This window comes from Xenopus laevis, chromosome 8L, assembly GCF_017654675.1.
Source record: "Xenopus laevis strain J_2021 chromosome 8L, Xenopus_laevis_v10.1, whole genome shotgun sequence".
In the NCBI taxonomy this organism is placed as follows: domain Eukaryota; kingdom Metazoa; phylum Chordata; class Amphibia; order Anura; family Pipidae; genus Xenopus; species Xenopus laevis.
Window position 1 is genome coordinate 113,952,149 of NC_054385.1, and position 24,661 is coordinate 113,976,809.

Sequence of the window (24,661 nt, forward strand, 5' to 3'; positions counted from 1 at the left end):
TTGTCGTGCTGGAGGGATCAGCGCACGCGCAGAGAAGGCGTGAAGCAGGTAGGAAGTGGGATAGGTGCGCTCTAGGCGTCAGTTTATTTTGAAGGCAGAGGGCTGGATATTGCTCCTAATTATAACCTATATGTTTTTATAATTATAACTGGAGGTTAGGCCTAGACAGTGTATTTGCTGAAGCCTTTGTACCTCTTGCTCTAATGGGTAAAGCCTGCACTAGTGATTTCCAGTGAATGCTTGAGGGCAGTGCAGGGAATAGCAGTACAACTGAATAAGGGGGAACAGCATATCATTCTTTGATATTGGCCAGTTATGAGAACTGTAAATCCATTGCTAAATGGCTGAGAATAAGAGGTGGGTGCTGCCTTCATCTCTGTGTAGCCATTTGGTGAGTTGTGTAGTCTTAGGGCAGAGACGCTGCTATTTCAGGAGATAGTCGTCCATCTTCTTCGGGCGACTAATCTCCCCGAACTGCCTTCCCTGCCGGCTAGAATGTAAATCGCCGGCGGGATGGAACTCAAATTCCGAAGTTTCCTTTTGAAACCAGCGGGAAGGCAGTTCAGGGAGATAAGTCGCCCGAAGAAGAAGCGATTTGCCACTTGGCGACTAATCTCCCAAAATAGCAACGTGTGTCTCTGCCCTCAAAGGGCAGCTCACTTTTGTCATAATATTTAGGTATCTTATGCGATGGGCTCTTTTTAGCAACATTTAAATTGGTCTTCATTTTATATTCCACATTGATTATGATGAATTATTTTGCCTTCTTTTTCTACTTCGTTCCAGATTTCGAATGGAAGTCACTGATAGGGTTGCCACATTTTCTGGAAAAAAAAATACCGTCCTTCCTTTATTTTTACCTATTAATAACATTGGCATAAGGTCCGGACTGAGAATTAAAATAGGCCCTGACATTTCAGGTACATAGAGGCCCAATCAGCCCACACAGAGGCCCAAACAGCCCCCACCAGCCCACTAAATAGTGACTTTCTATGGCACCTTATAGCAGCCCCTCTGGCATTTGCCAGAACCCACAGATTGCCAGTCCGGGCATCAAGCATCGTTTTTACTGGCCAGGCAGGTAAAATACCGGCCAGGTGGCAACCCTAGTCACTGATCCCAGCAGGCAAAAAAAATCTATTACTCTGTGAGACTATTATTATTTTCTGTTACGCTTCCCTCCTATTATAGTCCACTGCCTGGTTGCTAGGGTAAATCAATATCTCTGCCTTCATACTAAAAAAAGGTAATTTGAAAAAGAAGTTCCACAAAAGTATCCACTCGCATATTGTTGATTGCTGCTAAATGCCTTCCTAGACGTTGGTCCATTTTATCACTGTGGTTCTGTATCCATGAGAACAGAATGAAACCCAAAGTGCAGACCTACTTCGGATGTATTCAGCATTACTACTATTATGTCCAGGCTCGTACCTGGCCAGCGGGACACCAGGAAAAAACCCGGTGAGTGCTGGCCCAGACCTGCTCCCCAAGGCCGCCTGACTCCCGCTGACACAGTGCGCTACTCCCTGGCCCAACCCCTTGATTGTGGCTACTTAAAATGAAGGAATACAGTGGGAGGAGCAGGGGGTTGCAGCTGGGGTGGGGGGTTCCAAGGGGTGTGCAGGCCCCTGATATGGCAACCCGGAGCCACCAGTCCGGCAGGCACCACCCTTAAACGTTCGGGCAGTCAGAATATTTTAACAGTGGTATGAAGTACAGTATATCAAGTATTTGTAAAGCTCACCATTTCCTGCAGAGTAGGACTCTCAGTCGAAGAAGCTTCTCAGAAATTACAGACATGCTAATGGCATGAAAGGAAGTGACAGACATTTACTTTTGGTCCCTGCTGCTAAAACCTAAAAAAATAAGTATATACAGGTATGGGACCTGTTATCCAGAATGCTCGGGACCTGGGGTCTTCTGGTTAAGGGATCTTTCTGTAATTTGCATCTTCATACCTTAAGTCTACTAAAATCATGTAAACTTTAAATAAACCCAATAGGCTGGTTTTGCTTCCAATTAGGATTAATTATATCTTAGTTGGGATCAAGTACAAGTTACTGTTTCATTACTACTGAGAAAAGGGATATAATTTTTAAAAATATGAAATATTTGATTATAATACACGAGCCATGAATATCCTGTAAATGATATAGTGAATAAAGTCCCCCCTCTTGTAAAATATAAGGATATTATAAGTTACCGAGGAGTTTCATGACCATATAAAAGCACGAGGCCGAAGGCCAAGAGTTTTTATACAGGTCATGGAACTCCGAGGCAACTTCTAATATCCTCATATTTTGCAACTGGGGGTAATTTATTTATTATAATACACAAGTTTAAGTGAGTCATGTGACAGAAATTACATCAGAACTCACAGTTTATAACTGATGACATCAGAACTCAATGTTTATAAGGATATAATTTACGGGATATTCATGGCTCTTGTGTATTATATCCTTATAATATACAAAAGCCATGAATATCTTGTAAATTATATCCGTATAAACGGTGAGTACTGATGTCATCAGTTATAAACGGTGAGTTGTGATGTAATTTCTGTCTCATGACTCACTGAAACTTGTGTATTATAATAAATAAATTACCCCGTTTGCAAAATATGAGGATATTAGAAGTTACCTCGGAGTTCCATGACCTGTATAAAAACACTCTGCCTCGGCCTCGTGTTTTTATATGGTCATGAAACTCCTCGGTAACTAATAATATCCTTATAATAAGAGGGGGTACTTTATTCACTATATAATCAGAGCTTAGTGATGTCATTTCTGTCACATGACTCACTGTATTATAATAAATAAAGTACCTTTGGCCTCTGGTTTTTATACGGTCCTGGAACTCCTCCTAGAGTTTATGGGAGACTGCTATTCCGTTATCCGGAGCTCTCTGTATAATCAGTTTCCAGATAATGAATCCTATACCTGTACAATTTTATATGTACTGTTAGCAGCTTTGTGCTTCATGTTCATATGCAGGTGTTTCATGGTCAGGTAAGAAGGCATTAGGGAAAGGTATATAATTCTTGATCTGCTATTCCGTAATCTGGGGTTTTCCGGATAACCAGTTTCTGGATAACGGATCCTATACCTGTACTATTTTATTTGTACTGTTAGCAGCTTTGTGCTGCATGTACATATGCAGGTGTTTTATGGTTGGAACAGAAGGTATTATGGAAAGGTATATCATTTATGATCTCTGAGGATTTTTTTTTGTTTGTTTGGCACAGGTAAATTTAACCTGACATGAACAAAAAACGCAGAACATGGATTCTGAAGTCTCCCCAAAAACAAAGAATGGAGAGGAGCCGTCTACAAACAGTTCTCAGGATACCCATGAGGGAGAATGTCCTGATTCAGATATAGGTACACCCCTCGTTCACCTTGTTCCATTGTGAATAATACATTATTGGACTTGAAGTTCTCTGCTTATCAAAGAAACTTTCTGTTCTTCTGGGCACAACCAATAAAATTTAGCTGTCCAATACAAAGTCTTCTTAACAGTGAGTTTTTATAATCTCACAGCTTCACAGGTTGCAACCAGGGGAAAGGAAGGGTTTGTTTATACAGAGACGTCTTAGTGGACTGCTAAATTGTATTAATTGTTCTTAGAAGACCTCGAAGTACTATGTAAGTTGACTTTCGTTTTTGGATTTTGACTTATTTAATGCAATAATTAACCAAGGCCCTAAATATTTTATAATTAAGTACATTCTATCATGTTTATCATAATGGTGATTGCTCTATTGCAATGTCCCATTCATACATATTAATATAGTAAGTTAGGTTACAAAAAAAAACACATCCATCAAGTTAAACATTTTGGGGCACATTAACTAAGCTCGAGTGAAGGATTCGAATGAAAAAAAACTCGAATTTCGAAGTATTTTTTTGGGTACTTCGACCATCGAATAGGCTACTACGACCTTCGACTTTAATTTGAACGAACTAAAACTCGGTCGACTATTCGACCATTCGATAGTCAAAGTACTGTCTCTTTAAAAAATACTTTGACTACATATTTCGGCAGTTTAAACCTACCGAGGTACAATGTTAGCCTATGGGGACCTTCCCCAGCACTTTCCTAACCTTTTTTTTGATCCAAGAAAAATCGTTCGATCGATCGCTTAAAATCGTTCGTTTCGAAGGATTTTATTGTTCGATCGAACGATTTTTACCTAGATCAATTGAAGAATTTGCGCTAAATCCTTTGATATTTGAATTAGAAGGATTTAAATTCAAGGGTTGAATTTGAGGGCTTATTAACCCTCGATATTCGACCCTTGATAAATGTGCCCTGTAATGTCTATATATATATATATATATATATATATATATATAGATATATATAGATATATATAGATATATATATTTATATATCCTGCCTAACTGCTAGTTGATCCAGACGAAGGCAAAACATCCTTCTGAATCCTCTTGAATTTGCCTCAGAGGGGAAAATATTCCTTCCTGTCTCCAAGATGGAAATCGGACCAGTCCCTGGATCAACTTGTACTATGAGCTATTTCCCATAACCCTGTATTCTCTCACTCGCTAAGCACCATCCAACCCCTTCTTAAAGCCATCTAATGTATCAGCAGGTATGGGAGAGAATTCTACAACTTCACAACTCCTGTCATACCTGTAAATGTTTTCGATAGTACAAAACGTTTGCATCTTTAAATATCTCACGCTAATATATATTCATACATTGTAAATGTAGATCGCCTTGTAATTAACTTTGCTTTGATGGACAGGTATTGACTTTCCAAGTGGTCGAGATTCCGTTTTAACAGAAGAAAACAATGTCCCCCGATATCCCCTTCGTAGGCTCAAATGCATTAAATCAAGCAAACAGACGTCTACAAAGGTATCTACTCAAGCTTCTGGGCCTGATCATGTAGAAGAAGAAGAAGAGTATAATCTAAAAGACAGTATAGGGGACCAACAAAAGTGTGACGACAATCAGAAGACAAATACTGCACTGAAAATGAAAGTCCAGAAACGTAATAAAGACACTGCCGACATCTCAAAGCTCCCAATTCAATATACTCCTTACAAAGTTCAGAAAACCTACATCTGCACTGAATGTGGGAGAAGCTGCATTTCTAGTTCACATCTGATAATACATCAGAGATCCCATACCGGAGAGAGACCTTTTTCATGCACTGATTGCGGCAAAAGTTTTGCAAGAAAATCCTCCCTTGTAATACATGAGAGAATCCACTCTGGAGAGAGGCCGTACACTTGTACACATTGCGGTAAAAGCTTTACTAGCAGTGCCACGTTGTCTACTCATATTAGAATCCATACAGGAGAAAGGCCATACGTCTGTTGGGAATGTGGTAAAAGCTTTACTAGTAACTCTTCTCTGTTTATACATAATCGAACCCACACAGGAGAAAAACCATACATATGCGTCGAGTGTGGCAAAACATTTTCTTGCACTTCCGCTCTCGTCATACATAAGCGATCGCACACCGGCGAGAAACCATTCACTTGCGATCATTGTGGGAAGAGCTTTGCCGACAACTCTAGGCTTGTGAAGCATAAGACAGTTCACACAGGGGACTGGGCATTCGTGTGCACTGTATGCGGAAAGGGGTTTACTTGTTACTCAAATCTTAATGTGCACCAGAGATCTCACACCGGAGAGAAACCATACGCCTGCAGTAAATGCGACAAAAGGTTTGCACTTAACAGAGATCTTGTAAGACATCAAACCACTCACACTGGCGAGAGGCCCTTTTCATGTTCGGAATGCGGCAAGAGTTTTACGCGTAAGGCCCACCTAACGACACATCTGAAAATTCACTCAAGGGTAAAGACAAAAATAAACACAGAATAAAGAACATGACACAAGGAAAAACGTGCAAGATTTTGCAAACTCAAGTCAAAGTCGGGTGGTCCTTGACTTTTATTCTGATATTTGAATTTTAAAACACAACTGGAAACACAAACAATATCATTCGTAGTGCTTTCGGCTTGTAGACCGTACGCTTGGAATAACAGACTGGGCAGTCTATCTTGCATGGGGTTTTTGAAACATTTGAGATGTACACAAACCCACCCCATATTGTAGCACAAATGGGACATTTCAATATCATTTCAGTAGAAAACAAATCTTTGGCACTTATGAAGTTTTGCAGAGTAAAAAAAAAAAAGACTGAATTGACAAGTTCATACCTGGAGGATTGTGTTGTAACTTTATAGAACTTGATGTAAATATTCTCTACATTTTTATTGAGAGTACAAATGCATGTGCAATTGTTTTGCACAGACTGGGAGAAAAATGTGCAATATCTGAAATACATACTTTTTTGTGTGTATTTTTTTGCCTCTTACTGGTTTTTCTAAAAACACCTGCATATGAACATACAGCACATTGTTGCTTACAGTACATATAAAATAGTACAGGTATGGGATCCATTATCCAAAACACATTATCCAGAAAGCTCTGAATTATGAAAACGCTGTCTCCCATAGACTCCATAGAATCAAATAATCCACATTTTTTAAAAATTATTTACTTTTTCTCTGTAATAATAAAACAGTAGCTTGTACTTGATCTAAACTAAGATATAATTAATCCTTATTGGAAGAAAAACCAGCCTATTGAGTTTATTTAATGTTAACATGATTTTTATTAGACTTAAAGGAGAAGGAAAGGCAAAAAAAACTTTAGCTCTAAGCATTGCCAATGTATGGTACATATAGTTTCCAGCAAGCATTCCCCTATTACTTTTTTCATCAATATTTTTGCTCCAATCGATTTTTTAAAAAGTAAAGACAAGTATGAAAAAGTTTACCTTTCTGTAAGAAATCAGTTCAAGTAGGGCACACGCATGCGCAATAGCTTTAATCCGTGCCCTGCGCATGCGCACAAGACTATTTTTTCTTCCTCTTGCTGCGATAACGATGTGGTCACGTGACCTCTCTGCCCCCGCCTCTTAAATCTAAGCTCCGATAGCTGAGGCAGCTTCCCTGTTGCCTGGAAACCAGGGGAAGCTTTGAAGCTCATGCGCTCACTCTGATATTAATTTAAAATCTGTCAGTGAGCGAGCGCAGCAGCTGAGGAGGGGAGCGATTAAAAAAAGTCAGCCAAGGATCGGGTCTGTCTGACTGAGGTCTGTACTAAGGCATAAAGTAAAATATAGATTTAGGCAGCCAAGGACGTCAGTGGGGTCACGAAGGCGGCACATGCGCATTGACGACGGAACGCAGGGCGGAAGAGAAGCTCAAATTTGAAAATGGCGGCGCTAAACTTATCTAACAGGCGAAACTTCCAAGCACTTGTGCACAGATTGAGCAAGGATTTAAGCGTTTTTACTGCAGCGTTTCAGGAGGGGGCCGGATGGAGAACAAAGTGAAGGTAGTTTTGTTTTTTGGCTTTCCTTCTCCTTTAAGGTATGGAGATGCAAATTACAGAAAGACCCCTTATACAGAGCATTCTGGATCATAGATCCCATACCTGTAGTAAATCAGTGTTCAAGTCTTTGTTGTGGTCTCATATTCAGCCACATTTCCTGGTATATTAAAAAGGAGTCCATCTTTTGTTAAAAAGTATTCAGAAAGTCCCTGATGCTGACTTTTCCCCACATATAATTATACCAGTAATGGTTATACGTCACTCCTTATCACTCCTTAATACAAAATATTATATAATAATATGAATCCATTCTGCTGGTCAGCGGATGCTTAAAACTTTGAGGAGTATCAAATTCACAACCCTCCAGTTGTTTGTACTGTATATAAATTGTATTTTGGGCAAACATTTTAACTGTAGACTCTGCTGCCCCTGAAAAACTTCAATCAGCAAATTGGCTACCCTCCCTTTACTTACTGAAAAACTATTCCTATGTTAGGGTGTAACAGCTTTCTTAATGGTAATATTCCCCCCCATGCCAAAACTTCTTTGTCTCCTCTTTTCCTGCTTACACACACAAATATGTAACACCATATTATGTCCTGGTTCCATATTGTTTTTATATAGTGAATAAAGTACCCCCTTTTTTAAAATATAAAGATATTATAAGTCACAGAGGAGTTCCATGACCACGTAAAAGTACAAGGCCGAAGGCCGAGTGCTTTTATACAGGTCATGGAACTCTAAGGTAACTTCTAATAACCTCATATTTTCCAACAGGGGGTACTTTATTTATTATAATACACAAGTTTTAGTGAGTCGTGACAAAAATGACATCACTACTCACCGTTTATAACTGATGGCATCACTAGTCACCGTTTATAAGAATATAATTTGCAAGATATTCATGGCTTTTGTGTATTATAATGAAGTATAGTGTCAGAATATAATGAGATTAAGTATCTTGCCTAAAATTACAAGGACTTCATGGAGTAGCCAAAATTAAATTCTGAATGACTGCTTCTTGAACATCTGGCTTGCCACAGTGTCTGAGCCTTAGTACTGTTAATCAGGTGTTTATGGTCTACTATTCAACAATTAAGTTGGCAAACACCAGACTTTCCCCAAAAATCTGCCAGGTTCAAATGAATGGTTTCATTTGTTCTCATATAAGAAACTTACCTTTCAAAATACTCCCATCTTTATTTACTAACTGATGTTCTTACTTGCTCAAGAGCAGCCAATCAGGTTTTTGCTTTTAGTTTTTAACTTTTATTAGATTGTAGGTAACTTTCGTATTCTTTACCTAACTGCCATTGTCTTTCTAGATGGCTGGTGCCATGTTTCCATGTCACTCTCCATAGTCCTAACATTGTTTTAAAGTCCCATTACATGGCATAATGTCATTGGGGACATGACCAGTCAAATAAAGACACAAATAGGACTCTCCATGGTATAGCAGACTTCTTTGTGTTGCCGTAACTGGAACAGAGAAATACCATCACCATCAAATATTCAAGCGTAGGCATTCCCTTTAAGTTAGCACAGTTGTGCATGAATTTTTCAGTTTTAGTTTTTTTCTAATAAACCAGAAGCCCTGCATCACTGAAGTCATCAACATATCAGACCTAATAAGTAGCAATATATGTGCCTTACTTTGTGTCATAAAAGTTATTGGATAGGATGTCTGCACCATAAAAGAGAGTGCAAATTGTGTTAAATAGAGGGCATAAGTAGAGCTGAATCTTAAGTAAGACAAACACGTGTTCTGCTTACAGTAGACCTCTATCGCCTAGAGGCTTTGAAGATTTTTTTGAAAGGTTTATAACCTCTATTATTTAATGTTTAATTGATCTTTAGGTATTGAACCTATATTACTTAGACTTTGTTACCTGTATACCTCAAAGAATCTCTTTGAAAGGCAAATCCCTTAGTCAATCAGGTATGGGATCCCATATCTGGAAACCTGTTATCCAAAAAGCTCTGAAATACAGAAGGCCATCTCCCATAGAGTCAATTTTAAGCAAATAATACTAACTTTTAAAAATTCTTTTTATTGATAAAACAGTATCTTGTATTTGATGGGTAACTGCATGAATCCATATTGGTGGTAAAACAATCCATTATTTAGGGGTTTATTAAAAAAAAATTCTGGTCACGTTTTCTTGGGCAAAAACTAACATTTTTAGAGGAAAAAAAACTTGAAAATCCACCATCCCAAACCTGTCAAAGTCATTTATAAGTCAATGGGAGATGTCTTTTTACAGTTTGAAGATTCCGTAATCTGCACTGGGTTTCGTCAAAAAAAATTGTGGGTTTCAGGCAATATCCCAAAAAAAATAATCGATTTGGGGCGTCAAACCTGAAAAAGTTGTATGATTATGATTTTCACTAAATTTTATCTATATTTTTTCCCAACCCAACTTTTTTGAGTTATTTTATTGATAAATAAGATAAAATCGTGGATGGGAGTTTGGTCGATCTTGGTTTAATAAAAATATGAGAAAAATTTGAGTTTTAGTAAATAACCCCCTTAATGTGAATTGGTTTTTAGCAGCCATTGAGTCCTATTTATCAACATTTTAGTAGTTCTAGAGGCTTTTGAAACCATGACTAAACTTACTTTCTCTAAAACCACAAATGTCATGAAAGTTATTAAAAGATCTTAATATAAAAAGTACAAACGAAAAGAATCACTGGATGATTAAAAATATGAAAACCTGTAAAAATTTGAGTTTTTCTGATAATTCCTAGTGAACAAAAAAAAAGAGAAAACCTCTGCCTGGATTGATTTAAAATGGTCCAATAGGATCAGCGCAGCTCCCATTGACTTCTATAGGACCTCAGCAACTTTTACCTGGCAATTTTTTGTATTAGAGTTTTTAGGGTTTTACTTGAATTTATTAGACTTAATTAGAGTTTTACAGAAATATAGAAAAACACAACAGTTTTTAAGAGATTCATGGAAAAAACTGAAATTTGGTTGTTAAAGGGATCCTGTCATCAGAAAACATGTTTTTTTCAAAACACATCAGTTAATAGTGCTACTCCAGCAGAATTCTGCACTGAAATCCATTTCTCAAAAGAGCAAACTGATTTTTTTATATTCAATTTTGAAATCTGACATGGGGCTAGACATTTTGTCAATTTCCCAGCTGCCCCTGGTCATGTGACTTGTGCCTGCACTTTAGGAGAGAAATGCTTTCTGGCAGGCTGCTGTTTTTCCTTCTCAATGTAACTGAATGTGTCTCAGTGGGACATGGGTTTTTACTATTGAGTTTTGTTCCTACCAGGCAGCTGTGTTAGGGAGCTGTTATCTGATTACCTTCCCATTGTTCTTTTGTTTGGCTGCTGGGGGGGGAGGGAGGGGGTGATATCACTCCAACTTGCAGTACAGCAGTAAAGAGTGATTGAAGTTTATCAGAGCACAAGTCACATGACTTGGGGCAGCTGGGAAATTGACAATATGTCTAGCCCCATTTCAGATTTCAAAATTGAATATAAAAAAATCTGTTTGCTCTTTTGAGAAATGGATTTCAGTGCAGAATTCTGCTGGAGCAGCACTATTAACCGATTCATTTTGAAAAAAATGTTTTTTCCCATGACAGTATCCCTTTAATAGTAGGCCCCTTAAAGTATGGTAAATATACTGCTTAGACTTTCTGTTACCTGGATGCCTTGAATAATCTCTTTGAAAGGCTGATATCTCACAGCAGAAAGGGAAATGATAATCCAAAAAAAAAACCAGCCATGAAATATATACAATAAACATCAGCAGCACATGTACTAGATATGGATGCAAAGTCAAATCTATCATCATAGTTCAGCTTACATTTCATCAGTAGGAAAATTAAATTCACCCTATTAAAACAAATTCAAAAAGAAGATGAAAGAGTTATAAACCTGCACGTTCTAAGCAAAACAGCAATTCCGTCCAATTAATGGCAGTAAAGTGGCCATACACTTCCAGATCCACTTGTTTGACAAAGTCCAAAATTGAGCAAAGGCCCATTGTATCAAAGACTGCATCAACTTACCAATGTGGTTTTTATAAGACAGGATTTTTAAGACAGGCTGATTGATATCTGGCTGATTTTTGCTCCATACAGGGGCCAATACGCTGCCAACTTGATCAGGAGGGACCAAGTTGGCAGATTTTATCGGCCTGTGTATGATCGCCTTTAGAATTTACCAGCCTCTGCCCTCAGAGTTGTGCTCAGAAGATAAGACTGGGAAGACCAAAACATTTTCCTGGTTTTCAGGATTATCGGAACTAGATTTTGAAAATAGCCTATTCGATCATTCTTTTTTGTTGTTGTGGCAAAAGGTAACTATCTTATACAGATGGTCATGTGCTTAGTCATTGTTCATTATGTCATACTTGGCACATTTCAGGTACAATTTGTAACATTTGGCAGCTCTGATGTGAGGAGGAAATGAATGTGGCCCTTTATGAACATTACTGTTTGTGCAAAGGTCATCCCAAATTATGTTCCATTTGCCGTGATAAAGTCTTCAGCGTTATCTCATTTGCAAATAAAAATGGAATGGAAATGTCAAACCTATGTCTTCATCAATATTTACCCGAGAATCTCGTGACTCACATAAGACTACCTTGATTTACCCATGACATTTGAAGCTGTAATCTGGGACAATCCCTTTGTCAAATAAAGACAGAAAAGTTCTAAGTGATGACATTTTGCATTTGCTGCTATCCAGGGGCAGAATGCAAGAGTTTTTTTTGTTGAGGGACAGTGATTCACTGTGAGGTTGAACTTGATGGACAAGTCACTTTCAACCCAAATTAATGTTTATTAATGAAAGTCCTGGAACTAATGCTCATTAAAGTACTGGATTTTTATCGTAAGACTACCTCTATGTTATGATCTGCTTATGTGTTAGAAGTGGGATTTTGCACAGACCAGTGACCTTTGGAAGATGCGCAGTAATATTTAGTCAAAGGATTAAGATGATGAATACGATTTTTCCATTATATGTATTGAGTCCAAAGCCGTACATAGTACACTGACTCATAGGGACCTATTCTACCACTGGGGATTGACTTCCATAATTTCTTTATAACCAATAAATACTTGTCAGTTAAAGGTAGTGTGTCTTTTAATTGTTCTAGTATATTACTACAGGTATGGCACCTGTTATCCAGGATGCTCAGGACATGGGGTTGTCTCCATCCCTTAAGTCTATTACATAATTATTTAAAAAATAAATAAAAATAATAGGCTGGTTTTGCCTCCAATAAGGATGAATTACAGTATATGTTAGCTTGGATCAAGTACAAGGTACTGTTTTATTATTACAGAGAAAAAGGAAATCATTTTAAAACATTTTGCGATAGTGGTTTTCTGGATAACAGATCCCATACCTGTACAGGTATAGGATCCCTTTTACGGAAAAGCACGAATTACGGCATGGCTGTCTCCCATAGACTCCATTTTATCCAAATAATCCAAATTTTTAAAAATGATTTCCTTTTTCTCTGTAATAATAAAACAGTAGCTTGTACTTGATCCCAACTAAGATATAATTAATCCTAATTGGAAGCAAAACCAGCCTATTGGGTTTATTTAATGTTTAAATGAATTTCTAGTAGACTTAAGGCATGAAGACCTAAATTACGGAAAGATCCATTATCCAGAAAACCCCAGGTCCCGAGCATTCTGGATAATAGGTCCCATACCTGTACATAATATTACGAGATCCGTGTAAATTTATATAAACCTCATTTGTTATAAAATACTTAATATAACAAAGGTAATTCTATGTTCTTGTGAAGTTTTTGGTATTATCTGCCAGGTACAAAGTAGTTCCAGGTATTCACAAGACGGAACTGTAAAGTTTAACTTCTGTTATCCTCTTCTATACCGTACACAACAGCTAGTTTGGTATTTGACTACAGGACACCAAATCACAGTGGGTACAACAAAGAACCCCCCCAGCCACTTGACATGCACTTATGTTTCCTTGCTTTTTCCACCAATGGACTCAGTGGGGGTCATTTATCAACACTGGGCACATTTGCCCATGGGCAGTAACCCATGGCAACCAATCAGATTGCTGCATTCATTGTTCTACTTGCAGCTGGCTTTTAAAAGCTAATCGCTGATTGGTTGCTATAGGTAACTGCCCATGGGCAAATTTGCCCAGTGTTGATAAATGAGCCCCACTGTATCAATCACTGTGATTGATGCACAAAGCACAGCAAGCTGTGAGAACTCCCATTGTACCTATACATGCTGTCACTTGTAATTCTGAATTTCTCTTTTTTTCCCTCTAAATTATTAACTCTTATTTGTAAAATAGACAATGGGGTAGATTTACTAAAGGGTGAAGTAGCTATTGCTATCAAAAATTTTACAGAAAATCCCATCGGCAGGGACAACGCCAATTTACTAACAGGTTTAGAGTACAATTTGGTAGCGAAATACACCGTCGATATCTCAGTTTGCGCTTTATCGCCAGGCGAATGATCGTTACTCTGCAAATTCACAGAGTTACCCGTTTCGCCAGACTTTCCTTCAACACCTTAGATCTGGCAAACTGATACGATGAAGCTACATCTTCTTCAATCTTATGTAAGTGACATCATATCCTGTATGTTGATAAGTCAAAAAGTTCTAAAAAACACTGGCTTCTTTTTTTCATATTTTAAAGCGGGGTTGTGTTCAAAAATTCTAACTAATATAGATTTTTGTGGTAATTTTTTAAACCAATTTGAGGGGCATGCCACATTTGCTTTAGGTTGGGCTTATGTGTAGGGCATTAGAGGGTCTCTTTTGTCTTTATTTAACTTCCTTGGACATTTGTAATAATAAGTGGCCACTTCAAGCATTTGCACCAACATCTCTAATAAAGACGTCTATACGACCTATATGTACCAGCCCAATTCAAATTGACCTAAGCGTGAGAGTACAAACGTAGTACAGGTATGGGACCTGTTATCCAGAATGCTCGGGACCTGGGGTTTTCTGGATAACAGATCTTTCTGTAATTCGGGTCTTCATGCCTTAAGTCTACTAGAAATTCATGTAAACATTAAATAAACCCAATAGGCTGGTTTTGCTTCCAATAAGGATTAATTATATCTGAGTTGGGATCAAGTACAAGCTACTCTTTTATTATTACAGAGAAAAAGGAAATTGTTTTTAAAAATATGAAATATTTGATTATAATACACAAGAGCCATGAATATCCTGTAAATTATTTAAATTATTAGTGAATAAAGTACCCCCTCTTGTAAATTATAAGGATATTATAAGTTACCGGGGAGTTTCATGATTATTTGGATAAAATGGAGTCTATGCGAGACAGGCATTCTGTATATCGGGTTTCCAGATAAGGGATCCTATACCTGTACTAGGCAGAATTGAAAGAAAGCTGTGATATGCACGCACCAACGAATTAACACTAGCGAAACTTTGGCTGCTGAGACGAAACCTTGCGTTTTAATAAATTAGCGTAGAGTAGGGATGGGCGAATTTTTTCGCCTGAAAAAATGACGGCCATAGACTTGTATGGTGTTGTGCATCAAAATAAAAAGACGCGCGACAAAATTTCTTTTTGACGCCCATAGACTTTAAAGGGCGTCTGCGACATTTCGCTGGCTGCAAATTTTTGCCGAAACGAAACGGGTCAAATTCGCCCATTCCTATCGTAGAGGTAACAAATTTACACCTGCCGAAGTGTAGCGGAGCATTCAATGGCGAAAATTTGCCCTTTAGGGAATTTGCAAACAAACTGTAGCAGGCAGCACCATCAAGGATTTAAGTGAAAAAGCCTTTATTTGCTACTGTTTGGCTTTATGATCTGGACAGTTAAAGCCAAATAGTAGCAAATAAAGGCTTTTTAAATTAAATCCTTAATGGTGCTGTCTGCTACAGTTTGTTTGGATATTTGAAGTCGGTTGGAGTGGACACCGAATGACGTGCACCAAATTACCAATAAGAAATTGGAGTTCTTGGTGAGTGCTGGATTAATTGCCTCTTTAGGGAATTTGTCCCATGGCACAAATGGTGCTGCGGAAGATATAAAATCCTTATGTATATGTATTGCATTGTCATACAGAATTGTTATATAACTTTACAGCAAAGAGTCTAATTTTTTAAGTACAGTATATACCCGAGTATAAACCGAGTTTTTCAGCATCCAAAATGTGCTGAAAAAGAGTAGCTGAGATTGCAGTCACTTTTAATCATTCCTATACCAACAGTTCACTTGGGGGAGAGACTGCAATATCCCACAATGCCCTCTGTTGGTTATATGAAAGAATAACAGTGCGCCCTCTGTTGGTTATATGAAAGAATAACAGTGACTGCAATATCACACAGCGCCATCTGTTGGTTATATGAAAGAATAACAGTGACTGCAATATCACACAGCGCCATCTGTTGGTTGTATGAAAGAATAACAGTGACTGAATACCACACAGCGCCCTCTGTTGGTTATATGAAAGATTAACAGTGACTGCAATATCACACAGCGCCCTCTGTTGGTTATATGAAAGAATAACAGTGACTGCAATATCACACGGCGCCATCTGTTGGTTATATGGAAGAATAACAGTGACTGCAATATCACACAGCGCCCTCTGTTGGTAATATGAAAGATTAACAGTGACTGCAATATGACACAGCGACCTCTGTTGGTTATATGAAAGAATAACAGTGACTGCAATATCACACAGCGCCCTCTGTTGGTTATATGAAAGATTAACAGTGATGGCAATATCACACAGCACCCTCTGCACATGGTAGTGGGACAGTGGGACAATGCACACAGTAATCCGTTTGGCAATTCTCTGTCACCATCAACTTTGCAAAGAAGTCCGGTTGATCGCTGGGGGGGTCACTTTGGCAGAATGTGCGCTGCTGGGAGACAGGGCTGTAGTTGTGTCTAGGTTTAAACTAGAGTCAATAAGTTTTCCCAGTTTTCGTAGGTAAAATTAGGTACCTCGGCTTATACTCGGGTCGGCTTATACTCGAGTATATACGGTATTTATGAACCATTATCTTGTCTGTGATATAAAGCAATTTCATATCCATGCTTTCATGGATAAAAGAAAAGAATATTCCCTATTACATTTTCTGGACTTGTGCGGCTAACAACTTTCTATTTTCGTATTTGCGCTCTTGGCAATACACCATCAGTTATAAATGGATTAAACAGGCATTTCATTTTTTTGTTTGTAAAGGCAACGAGCCACTCACTTCCTCTCCTTCTAAATATGACAAGAGCGGTATAAAAGAAGGTATTGTAGTGACCCGTGTTACATCCTGCTGAAGACTTCAGGAATAGTAAGGAATATTTTATTTTACCTTTTAAAAATGGACTACGGTCATAGAACTCAAAATGAAGAATAATTTAGACTCACATAGTTAAGTAAATAATTAAGGATACAGCCTTTCCTTAAATTTTCACATGTGTCGCCAATACTCTATCTTGAATATCCAATAATGACATTATATAACCTTCAGGAATTATTTAATAATGGCTAATATTAAGTTTAGGATTATGGCACCATTAACCTGAATTGATGCAGTTTAGTAACATCAAGTACAAGGTATTGTTTTATTAGAGAGAAAAAGCAAATTCACAAACAATGAAGAATTGCTGGTTTAAATAGATGACTATGGAAAATGGCAATGTTTTATTTCAGAGCTGTGTGTATTTTGTGTTCGCAAAATTTTTGTGTCTGATTTTTTATTCTTTCTCTGAAGCTTCATGGTAACCCAATCTAGTCAACAGTTACCATCAGTGAGGTGGCAGATATTTACCACCTAGAAACTTGACATCCATTGAAAGCTGTAGCTCCCCTGTATATTGTATTAAGCTGGGCAATGCAGATACAGTGGCCACAACTAAATTGTATATTCTATTAATCCAGTAAACCAAAAAAAAAACATGTTTGTTTCAGTAAACTACATACAGAGCTTTAAGAGGTCAAATATTTGGTTAGAGAACCCGTGATGAATACAAAGTCATCCAGCTATTCAGAATTAAAGCTAGAATTCGAAATCTGAGTTAATTGTCAGGTCAAGTAATGGGTGTGTTCAGTGTGAACGGCACATTACTTAGAATCCACTAAATTACACAAGCGTTTCATCTATGATTAAGTGAAGTATTTTGCAAGGCACATTAAGCAATACCCTTTTTCTCAGCCGCCCGTTTGATTGCTGTTTATGTATATTTTGTTTGTATCATTATTTACTGTATCTGTTATCTAAAATGCTGTATACTGATTTGCGTGTTAATTTCCAAAGAGTGACTCTTGTGTTTTGTATATTGCAGTACTCTGTGGCTAAAGCTTTGAGTCATACAACATGAAGCCAATCCTGGGTCTACTTGTCCTTATCTCTTTGACATTTAGGGCAGAAAGTGACCAAATGGTTACAAGCAATGTGAATAATGATCTACAGACCAGTAACTCTACTCAGGTCCCTACAGATCAGGATAGCTACAATGAAACTTACAACCCACTGACTACTGATTCAGACAGCTACACAACAGAAACAGTGGCAACTGCTGCCCCTACGGATGGTAGTAATCTCTTTCCAACAGACAATTTCCTCCCAACAGACTCAACCACACTGGAAACCATTCTAGAGAGTGAAACAACCCTACCAACAAGCATCTTCAGTGTAGTACAGGCAGTTACACAGGTATCCCCAAATAGGTACAGCACAGATGAGACAAGTATAAATAGTGACAGTCCCATCCCAACAGACAATAGCAATCAAATGGAAACTGTTACAGTGAGTGACAGCCCCCCTCCAGCAGCCACAACAGTAAAAGAGAGGTACAGTTCCAAACTCCAAACAGAGTCAGGCAGCGACAGTCTAACTGAAACCTCTAAGGTTGATTACAATACCATAACCAGTGATTCAGCCAGTGAGGATCAGTCTAATGAAAATTCAAACAGTATGGAATCAGTACAGTATGATACAATTTGTGTTGTCTATGACATACTCAGAGAAGCTCGAATGGCTGGATATCGTGGGCTTAAGGCTGCTGATTGTAAGTACCACAATTTCCATATCAATTAGAATACAACAAAAATCACTTTCTGGTGATATTTATAATAGCGGTTTATTTATTTTCTAAATACTGTTTTTATTGATTTTTCAACTTAGAAAGGGGAGGTTGACATCAGCACATTCCAATCGGATTCAAAATAGGGTCTCGTCAATCGTGTCTCTCAAAGGTCTTTGCTTGAGCCTTTGCCCTGGGTCAGGGCCGGAACTAGGGGTAGGCAGAGTAGGCACGTGCCTAGGGCACAAAGCTGAGGGGGTGCCAGGCTCGTACCTGCTCTGTCGCCTACCCCATGTCCGGTCCTGTGTCTCCCTGGCTGCCGCTGTTAATTTCTGTATAAATGCGGTTGCGCGCATGCACGTAGATTCGCGCATGCGTGGTTGAGCCCACACTAAGCTGGCTCAGTGTGGGCTCAACCAGGCATGCGCGAATCTACGTGCATGCGCGCAACCGCATTTAAACGGAAATTAACAGCGGCAGCCAGGGAGACACAGGACCGGACATGGGGTAGGCGCCTGGCCGGGTTGGCCGGCTCTGCCCTGGGTGCAATAAAGCTTATTGTTGTTTGCTGTTATACCAGAATTTAGAAAGGTCTTTAAAGGGTATAGCCATGAAACATAAAGTGAGAAAGGTGGAATGAGGTAGGGAGGATAGAGAGGGTAAGGGAGGGGTTAACTAGTAAAGAGAGAGAGAGAGAGTTGGGGTAAAAGCTATGGCAGACCTGCCTGGGGGACTCTGAGCCATATGACATGTGGTTGGGTTCCCACAATCATAATGTCCTTGCGATCATAATAGTGGTTTATTTATAATGTAATTCTTTCATTGACTACCCAACTCATACAGCCATAAAAACCTTGTGTTGATTTCGGAAGCTATAGGGGCTCATTTTGTTGAACTACTGGGAAGTTAAAAATACAAATGAAACCCTCACTATCTCCATTCTGCAGCTGTAGGACAACCCAAGCTTTCTGATTTTGTTTTTTTGTTTGACATTTTGTGTAATTCTACTTACAAGTAACAAGATTTAAGACAATGGGGGAAATTTACTAAAGGGCGAAAATTCTCCAGCGTGACATCATTTCGGCGCTTCGCCGATTTACTAATGGTAGCTGGCGTAATTTCGCAAGGAGATAGACTCTGGCGCAACTTCACCCTCTAACACCAGGCACATTTTCGGTAGTGTTACTACGCAAATTCACTAATATTTTGATTTTACTGACCGTTACCTCTATTGCCAGACTTACCTTCACCACCTCAGACCAGGCGAAGAGCAATAGAGTAGATAGGACTTCCTCAAAAAATAGCTGGCGTTTTTTCCTATTTAAAGGGTGAAAGACTGAAAAAGATCGTAATTTTTTTTTTGGTGTACCCTCTTTCCCCCCTACATTTGCTAACATATGACACCTAAACTATACTGTTGGCACATGTGTAGGGCAATATAACAACTCTATATAATTTTATTAAGGTTCCCTGGCCTTGTGTAGTGTAATGTATTTGCTGCAGCATATATAGCCACTGTGTACGCCGTATGCAAATTAGCCAACGCTAGCGTAATTTCGCCAGCGTTCGTTACCCTGTGCGCAACTTCGGATCTTTGTGAATTAGCGTTGTAGCCATGGTGCAAAATGCAAACAATAAGATAACTGTCCCAAATAAGGCATGCATTCACATGTCTTATCCAAGGTGGAAAAAAAAATATAATATTGAGAACATTGGAAATCTATTTTATAATATGCAAAAAACATATACAATTTATTTGGTAAATCTCCTTTTTTCCAAGTGTGCCAATGCCAGATATTGTATAATTTATATTGCAAGCTAAAAAATGCCACTAAAAATAAGTTTACCCCAGAAAATAATTTAAACTGCCAGACTAAAAAGCTTTGCTAAATTTAGCAGTTCTGAAATTTTGGAAAAACTACAGAAATCTTCAACTTCACTGTCTCCCACATGTACTTAGATATAAGGGTAAACCATTAAATATAAATACCAGAGGGTTTCATAAACAGTTAATGCCCAATATGCATAGAATTCCCACAGGGGCCACAAAATGAAAATAGTGCATAATCACGACTGTCATCTCTACTGCAAGATCAACACACTGCCAGCATTTCATGTGTGCTAAATATCTGAAAATGTAGGTTTACCCCCTGAAAACCATATATTTTTTGTAAAGTTGACATTCAGAAGAGTCCAAAATCAGTATATTTATCCTTTGAAAAACGTGTTTTATTTTCTAAACCATCAAACTTTATTGCAAATCATATATTTAATGGTTTATAATCAACTTGAAATCATAGATGACACTTAGCCCTTATGCCGTCTAAGCAAGATCTTGTGTAAGCATCAGTTTTGTCTTCTGAGTGAATCATCCAACGAGGTTCTAGCTACTCCAATAACAACAATATTGCTCATCAATAAATTCTCACTTTCCTATTTTCTTTAATCAGGCTTTTTGTTAGTTAAATGTTAGAAACATTAACACCCCCATTGTGGATATACAATTGGCCAAGTTTACCTTACTTCATAATAAGATGATAGATATGTGAAAACATGGCTGTAACATTCACTCATCTATTGTTCCAAGGATATCCAGATTTGCATTCGTCCACTCAATTTCACCCTAACTAACTGTCATTTTCTTTTGTAAATGAGTCTTTTCATCTTTTGTCTCTCTCTTTTAATAGGGATCTGTATTATAAAAAATAACATGTACAAGCCCAGTGGAAACAACATCAAAGCGCGGTGCAGGAACTCAAAGTCTCAAAAGGCCAAATACCCATGTGAATGTTTTGGTAAGTATTTATTATTTTTGAAATACGTTATAAACTCATAATTGTGCCAACCTAGAATATCTCTAATTAATTAATACATTTTGAAACATGCACCAAACATTTCAGGAAACCTGGTTAGAGGAGAGGCTAGGAAAAATTGTCTAAGAGCAAAATTCAGGTGTAACATTGTGAGCCTCCATAAATGCAAATATCAGCATGTAGAGAGTTCCAACATACTGTACTACAGCCTTCCAAACTTTTTTCCTTTGATCAGCAGCCCAGGTTCCAATAGCACAACAGCCAACACTTTTGTGCTACTGGAACCTGGGCTAAGGCAAAAAACTGTTGAAACTCGAAGAAGTTGTAAGTCATTGCATGAGAGTACTGGAGCACAGAAATAATGGTAACATTTCTGATTAGCCACATAAAGGCCCCACCATCTGTATAGGGAATATATACAATAGTCATGTGTGGGTTGACCTGAAACCTTGGTGACCCGCAGGTTGACTTCTGGTTGGGCAGGTTTGGTTTGAAATTTGGCCAACCACTGTGGGTTAAGGATGGATGTGGGTCAGACTGGGACTACTCCCTTAGATTAGTTGAAACCAGAGATATGCACAGAAATAGTGTACAGAGCATGAAGACGCAGGTTGGGGTAGGATACGGGATTACTTTTTCCTGACCCACACATCACTAATATACAACAACCTTGATAGACATGTCTAACCTGGTGACATTATAGAGGAGGTGACATTAAGCATTTAAATTCAGCTGATGTAATTTAATATTTATTAGGTAATTTACCTGGAGACAAGACTCTGTAAAAGGGGGAAACAGAAGGAGCATTGTAACATTAGTATTATTCTTTCTATCTCAGTGATTTCTATTCTATGTTTCATTAAAGAATATTATTTTGTCAACCTTTCAGGTAATAATGTCCGTAAATACATTCAGTGTTATATGCAAACAGTGAGAGGTCCTGCAGGCTTGTGGTAAGATTTGTCTAACAATACTTTCTGTGTTCATCAAGAAGAGTAATTAGGAAATTTAATTGGGAAGTGTCAATTTTGTTCTAAATTTCCAGTTATGTTATTGATGATATACAGTATGGAATGTAGGACAGTAGTCAACATATGTTAATGGAGTATGGGGTATTATTGTCCATTCTGGGAGACCAAACAACTTGGCAGCTGCCAGCAGCCACTTCAAATGTGATGAATGCTAAATTTAATATTGAAAATGTAGTGCCATTAAGCTAATAATGCATTGGAAGGAGGAATTTAGGGTTCTGTGGCTGTTCTCACATAATGATACGATGCTGTGTCATAGGCAATTGTTTTGTCTACTGAAACTTGTTGCTGGCAATGTAATGGTTGCTGCTCTCCTTGAGTAGGTTATTATGATCCCTATGCCATTAAAGGGATACTGTCATGGGAAAAAAAAATTTTTTCAAAATGAATCAGTTAATAGTGCTGCTCCAGCAGAATTCTGCACTGAAATCCATTTCTCAAAAGAGCAAACAGATTTTTTTATATTCAATTTTGAAATCTGACATGGAGCTAGACATATTGTCAATTTCCCAGCTGCCCCAAGTCATGTGACTTGTGCTCTGATAAACTTCAATCACTCTTTACTGCTGTACTGCAAGTTGGAGTGATATCACCCCCCTCCCTTTTCCCCCCCAGCAGCCAAACAAAAGAACAATGGGAAGGTAACCAGATAACAGCTCCCTAACACAAGATAACAGCTGCCTGGTAGGTCTAAGAACAACACTCAATAGTAAAAACCCATGTCTCACTGAGACACATTCAATTACATTGAGAAGGAAAAACAGCAGCCTGCCAGAAAGCATTTCTCTCCTAAAGTGCAGGCACAAGTCACATGACCAGGGGCAGCTGGGAAATTGACAAAATGTCTAGCCCCATGTCAGATTTCAAAATTGAATATAAAAAAATCTGTTTGCTCTTTTGAGAAATGGATTTCAGTGCAGAATTCTGCTGGAGCAGCACTATTAACTGGTTAATTTTGAAAAAAACATTTTTTCCCATGACAGTATCCCTTTAACTTTGTAGACATAGAGCCGAACATACCTCTGAAAGCTCACAGGATCCTTTGTAGCTGAAGAAAAGAATCTAATTGCCATAAACCTTTTCATTTTTGTCCTGTTTCATGCATGGCCAGTACAGCACCTCTAGGTCATTTACTAGAAGTTGCAGTATGTTGAAGCTCGTGCCAGGCTAGTAACTCAATTAGCAGGTAGTATATAGTGGCCACCTGTTTGAAAACTATCATATGATTGGTTTCTGTTAATTACTAGACAAATTATGTGCATGCATAAAAATGCATAATAATGTAAAATGAACTTTAGACTGTATGCATTTTGCATGAGTTTGAGAGCAATACAAATCTGGATGCTAAAAAAAATATTACCATTTTCAAGAGTTGTTGCTGTCTAGTATACCATGTTGCAGTAAGATTTATAATATTTGCAGTTCATTTTAAAAGAGCTTAGATGTTCCTAAATTATAAACCATCTTTTCTTTTCCTAGGAATAAGTACTGCAAAGGAAAGGATCTCAATCAGTTCACCCGCTCATGTGCAAGTCGACTGCCACAAAAACCTAGAAAATATTAACTGTCTGAAAAATATGCAGGATTGTGACAGTAGGAGTGCAACTTACCATGATCCTAGCAATACTTGAATGAGAACTATACACAATAACACAAGATCCTGCACAAATGGTCAATAATTACAATGGCTTGATATTAAAAAATAAACTGCTGTTAAACACAACCACTTTATGGACTTTGTTCCAACCAGAGATAACAAAAAATGAATTGATAGCTAAACTTGCAGATTTGAAGGACAATAAAACGTATTACTCAAATGCAGACTCTAAATGCAGAAGTTCTTTTGTGTTAAGCTTGAGAATTTCTTCTACTTAAAGACAGTGTTTTTAAACAAATGCCTTTCTCAGAAAAAACATAAATATAGCATCTGCCTAAGATCCCTTGCGAACTTACAATGAATTAAACTCAAATATTTCTGCTGTCTTCACTCTAGAAACTCCACACCCTTTTCTCCATGGTTAGACATTACCCCTAGCCCACTTGGTTTTCATTCCGTTTGCAGGTAGCCTCTCTGCCCTGCTTCCTTCCATACTAAACTTCAAACTACAATTCAATCATTTTCAAAGGACACACACCACCTATGGAAAATCAATCATTGCTGTATCATAAATCACAAAATTGTTTCTAAAATCCTAATCATCATCATAATTTATTTATTTATATGGCGCCGACAAGATACGCAGTGCTTTACCTTAGTTATAACAAACAGGGAATAAATGGTGGATAACAAACAAGGGTTACAGAATACAATAGGATTAGAGGGTCCTACAAATTAGAGTTTACAAAGTAAAGGTTAGGGTACAATTCAGACATTAGGATTTTAGAAACAGTTTT

The 24,661-nt window shown here is 38.0% G+C and overlaps 2 protein-coding genes across 2 annotated transcripts; both read left to right on the forward strand.

Annotated features, from left to right (window-relative positions):
• Positions 1-13: 13 nt before the first annotated feature.
• On the forward strand, positions 14-23,990 carry XB22063310.L (Xenopus laevis cell surface glycoprotein 1-like L homeolog). The gene is made up of 6 exons (XM_018231320.2): positions 14-48; positions 16,586-16,688; positions 17,683-18,408; positions 21,111-21,218; positions 22,126-22,189; positions 23,747-23,990. The coding sequence occupies exons 3-6, from the start codon at positions 17,715-17,717 to the stop codon at positions 23,829-23,831; spliced, it is 951 nt and encodes a 316-aa protein (XP_018086809.1). The 5' UTR covers positions 14-48; positions 16,586-16,688; positions 17,683-17,714; the 3' UTR covers positions 23,832-23,990.
• On the forward strand, positions 1,109-6,340 carry LOC108699307 (oocyte zinc finger protein XlCOF6.1-like). The gene is made up of 3 exons (XM_018231315.2): positions 1,109-1,461; positions 3,245-3,380; positions 4,769-6,340. Exons 2-3 carry the CDS (start codon positions 3,281-3,283, stop codon positions 5,857-5,859), a joined length of 1,191 nt encoding a protein of 396 aa, XP_018086804.1. The 5' UTR covers positions 1,109-1,461; positions 3,245-3,280; the 3' UTR covers positions 5,860-6,340.
• Positions 23,991-24,661: the final 671 nt, after the last annotated feature.

What these genes read in the sequence shown, in the direction of transcription:
- LOC108699307 (XM_018231315.2), top strand. Translation starts at nt 3,281, where the DNA reads ATGGATTCTGAAGTCTCCCCAAAAACAAAGAATGGAGAGGAGCCGTCT. An exon ending in ATGTCCTGATTCAGATATAG is followed by an intron (nt 3,381 to 4,768) that starts GTACACCCCTCG and finishes TTTGATGGACAG; the next exon opens with GTATTGACTTTCCAAGTGGT.
- XB22063310.L (XM_018231320.2), top strand. Translation starts at nt 17,715, where the DNA reads ATGAAGCCAATCCTGGGTCTACTTGTCCTTATCTCTTTGACATTTAGG. An exon ending in TGGGCTTAAGGCTGCTGATT is followed by an intron (nt 18,409 to 21,110) that starts GTAAGTACCACA and finishes CTCTTTTAATAG; the next exon opens with GGATCTGTATTATAAAAAAT. An exon ending in ATACCCATGTGAATGTTTTG is followed by an intron (nt 21,219 to 22,125) that starts GTAAGTATTTAT and finishes TCAACCTTTCAG; the next exon opens with GTAATAATGTCCGTAAATAC.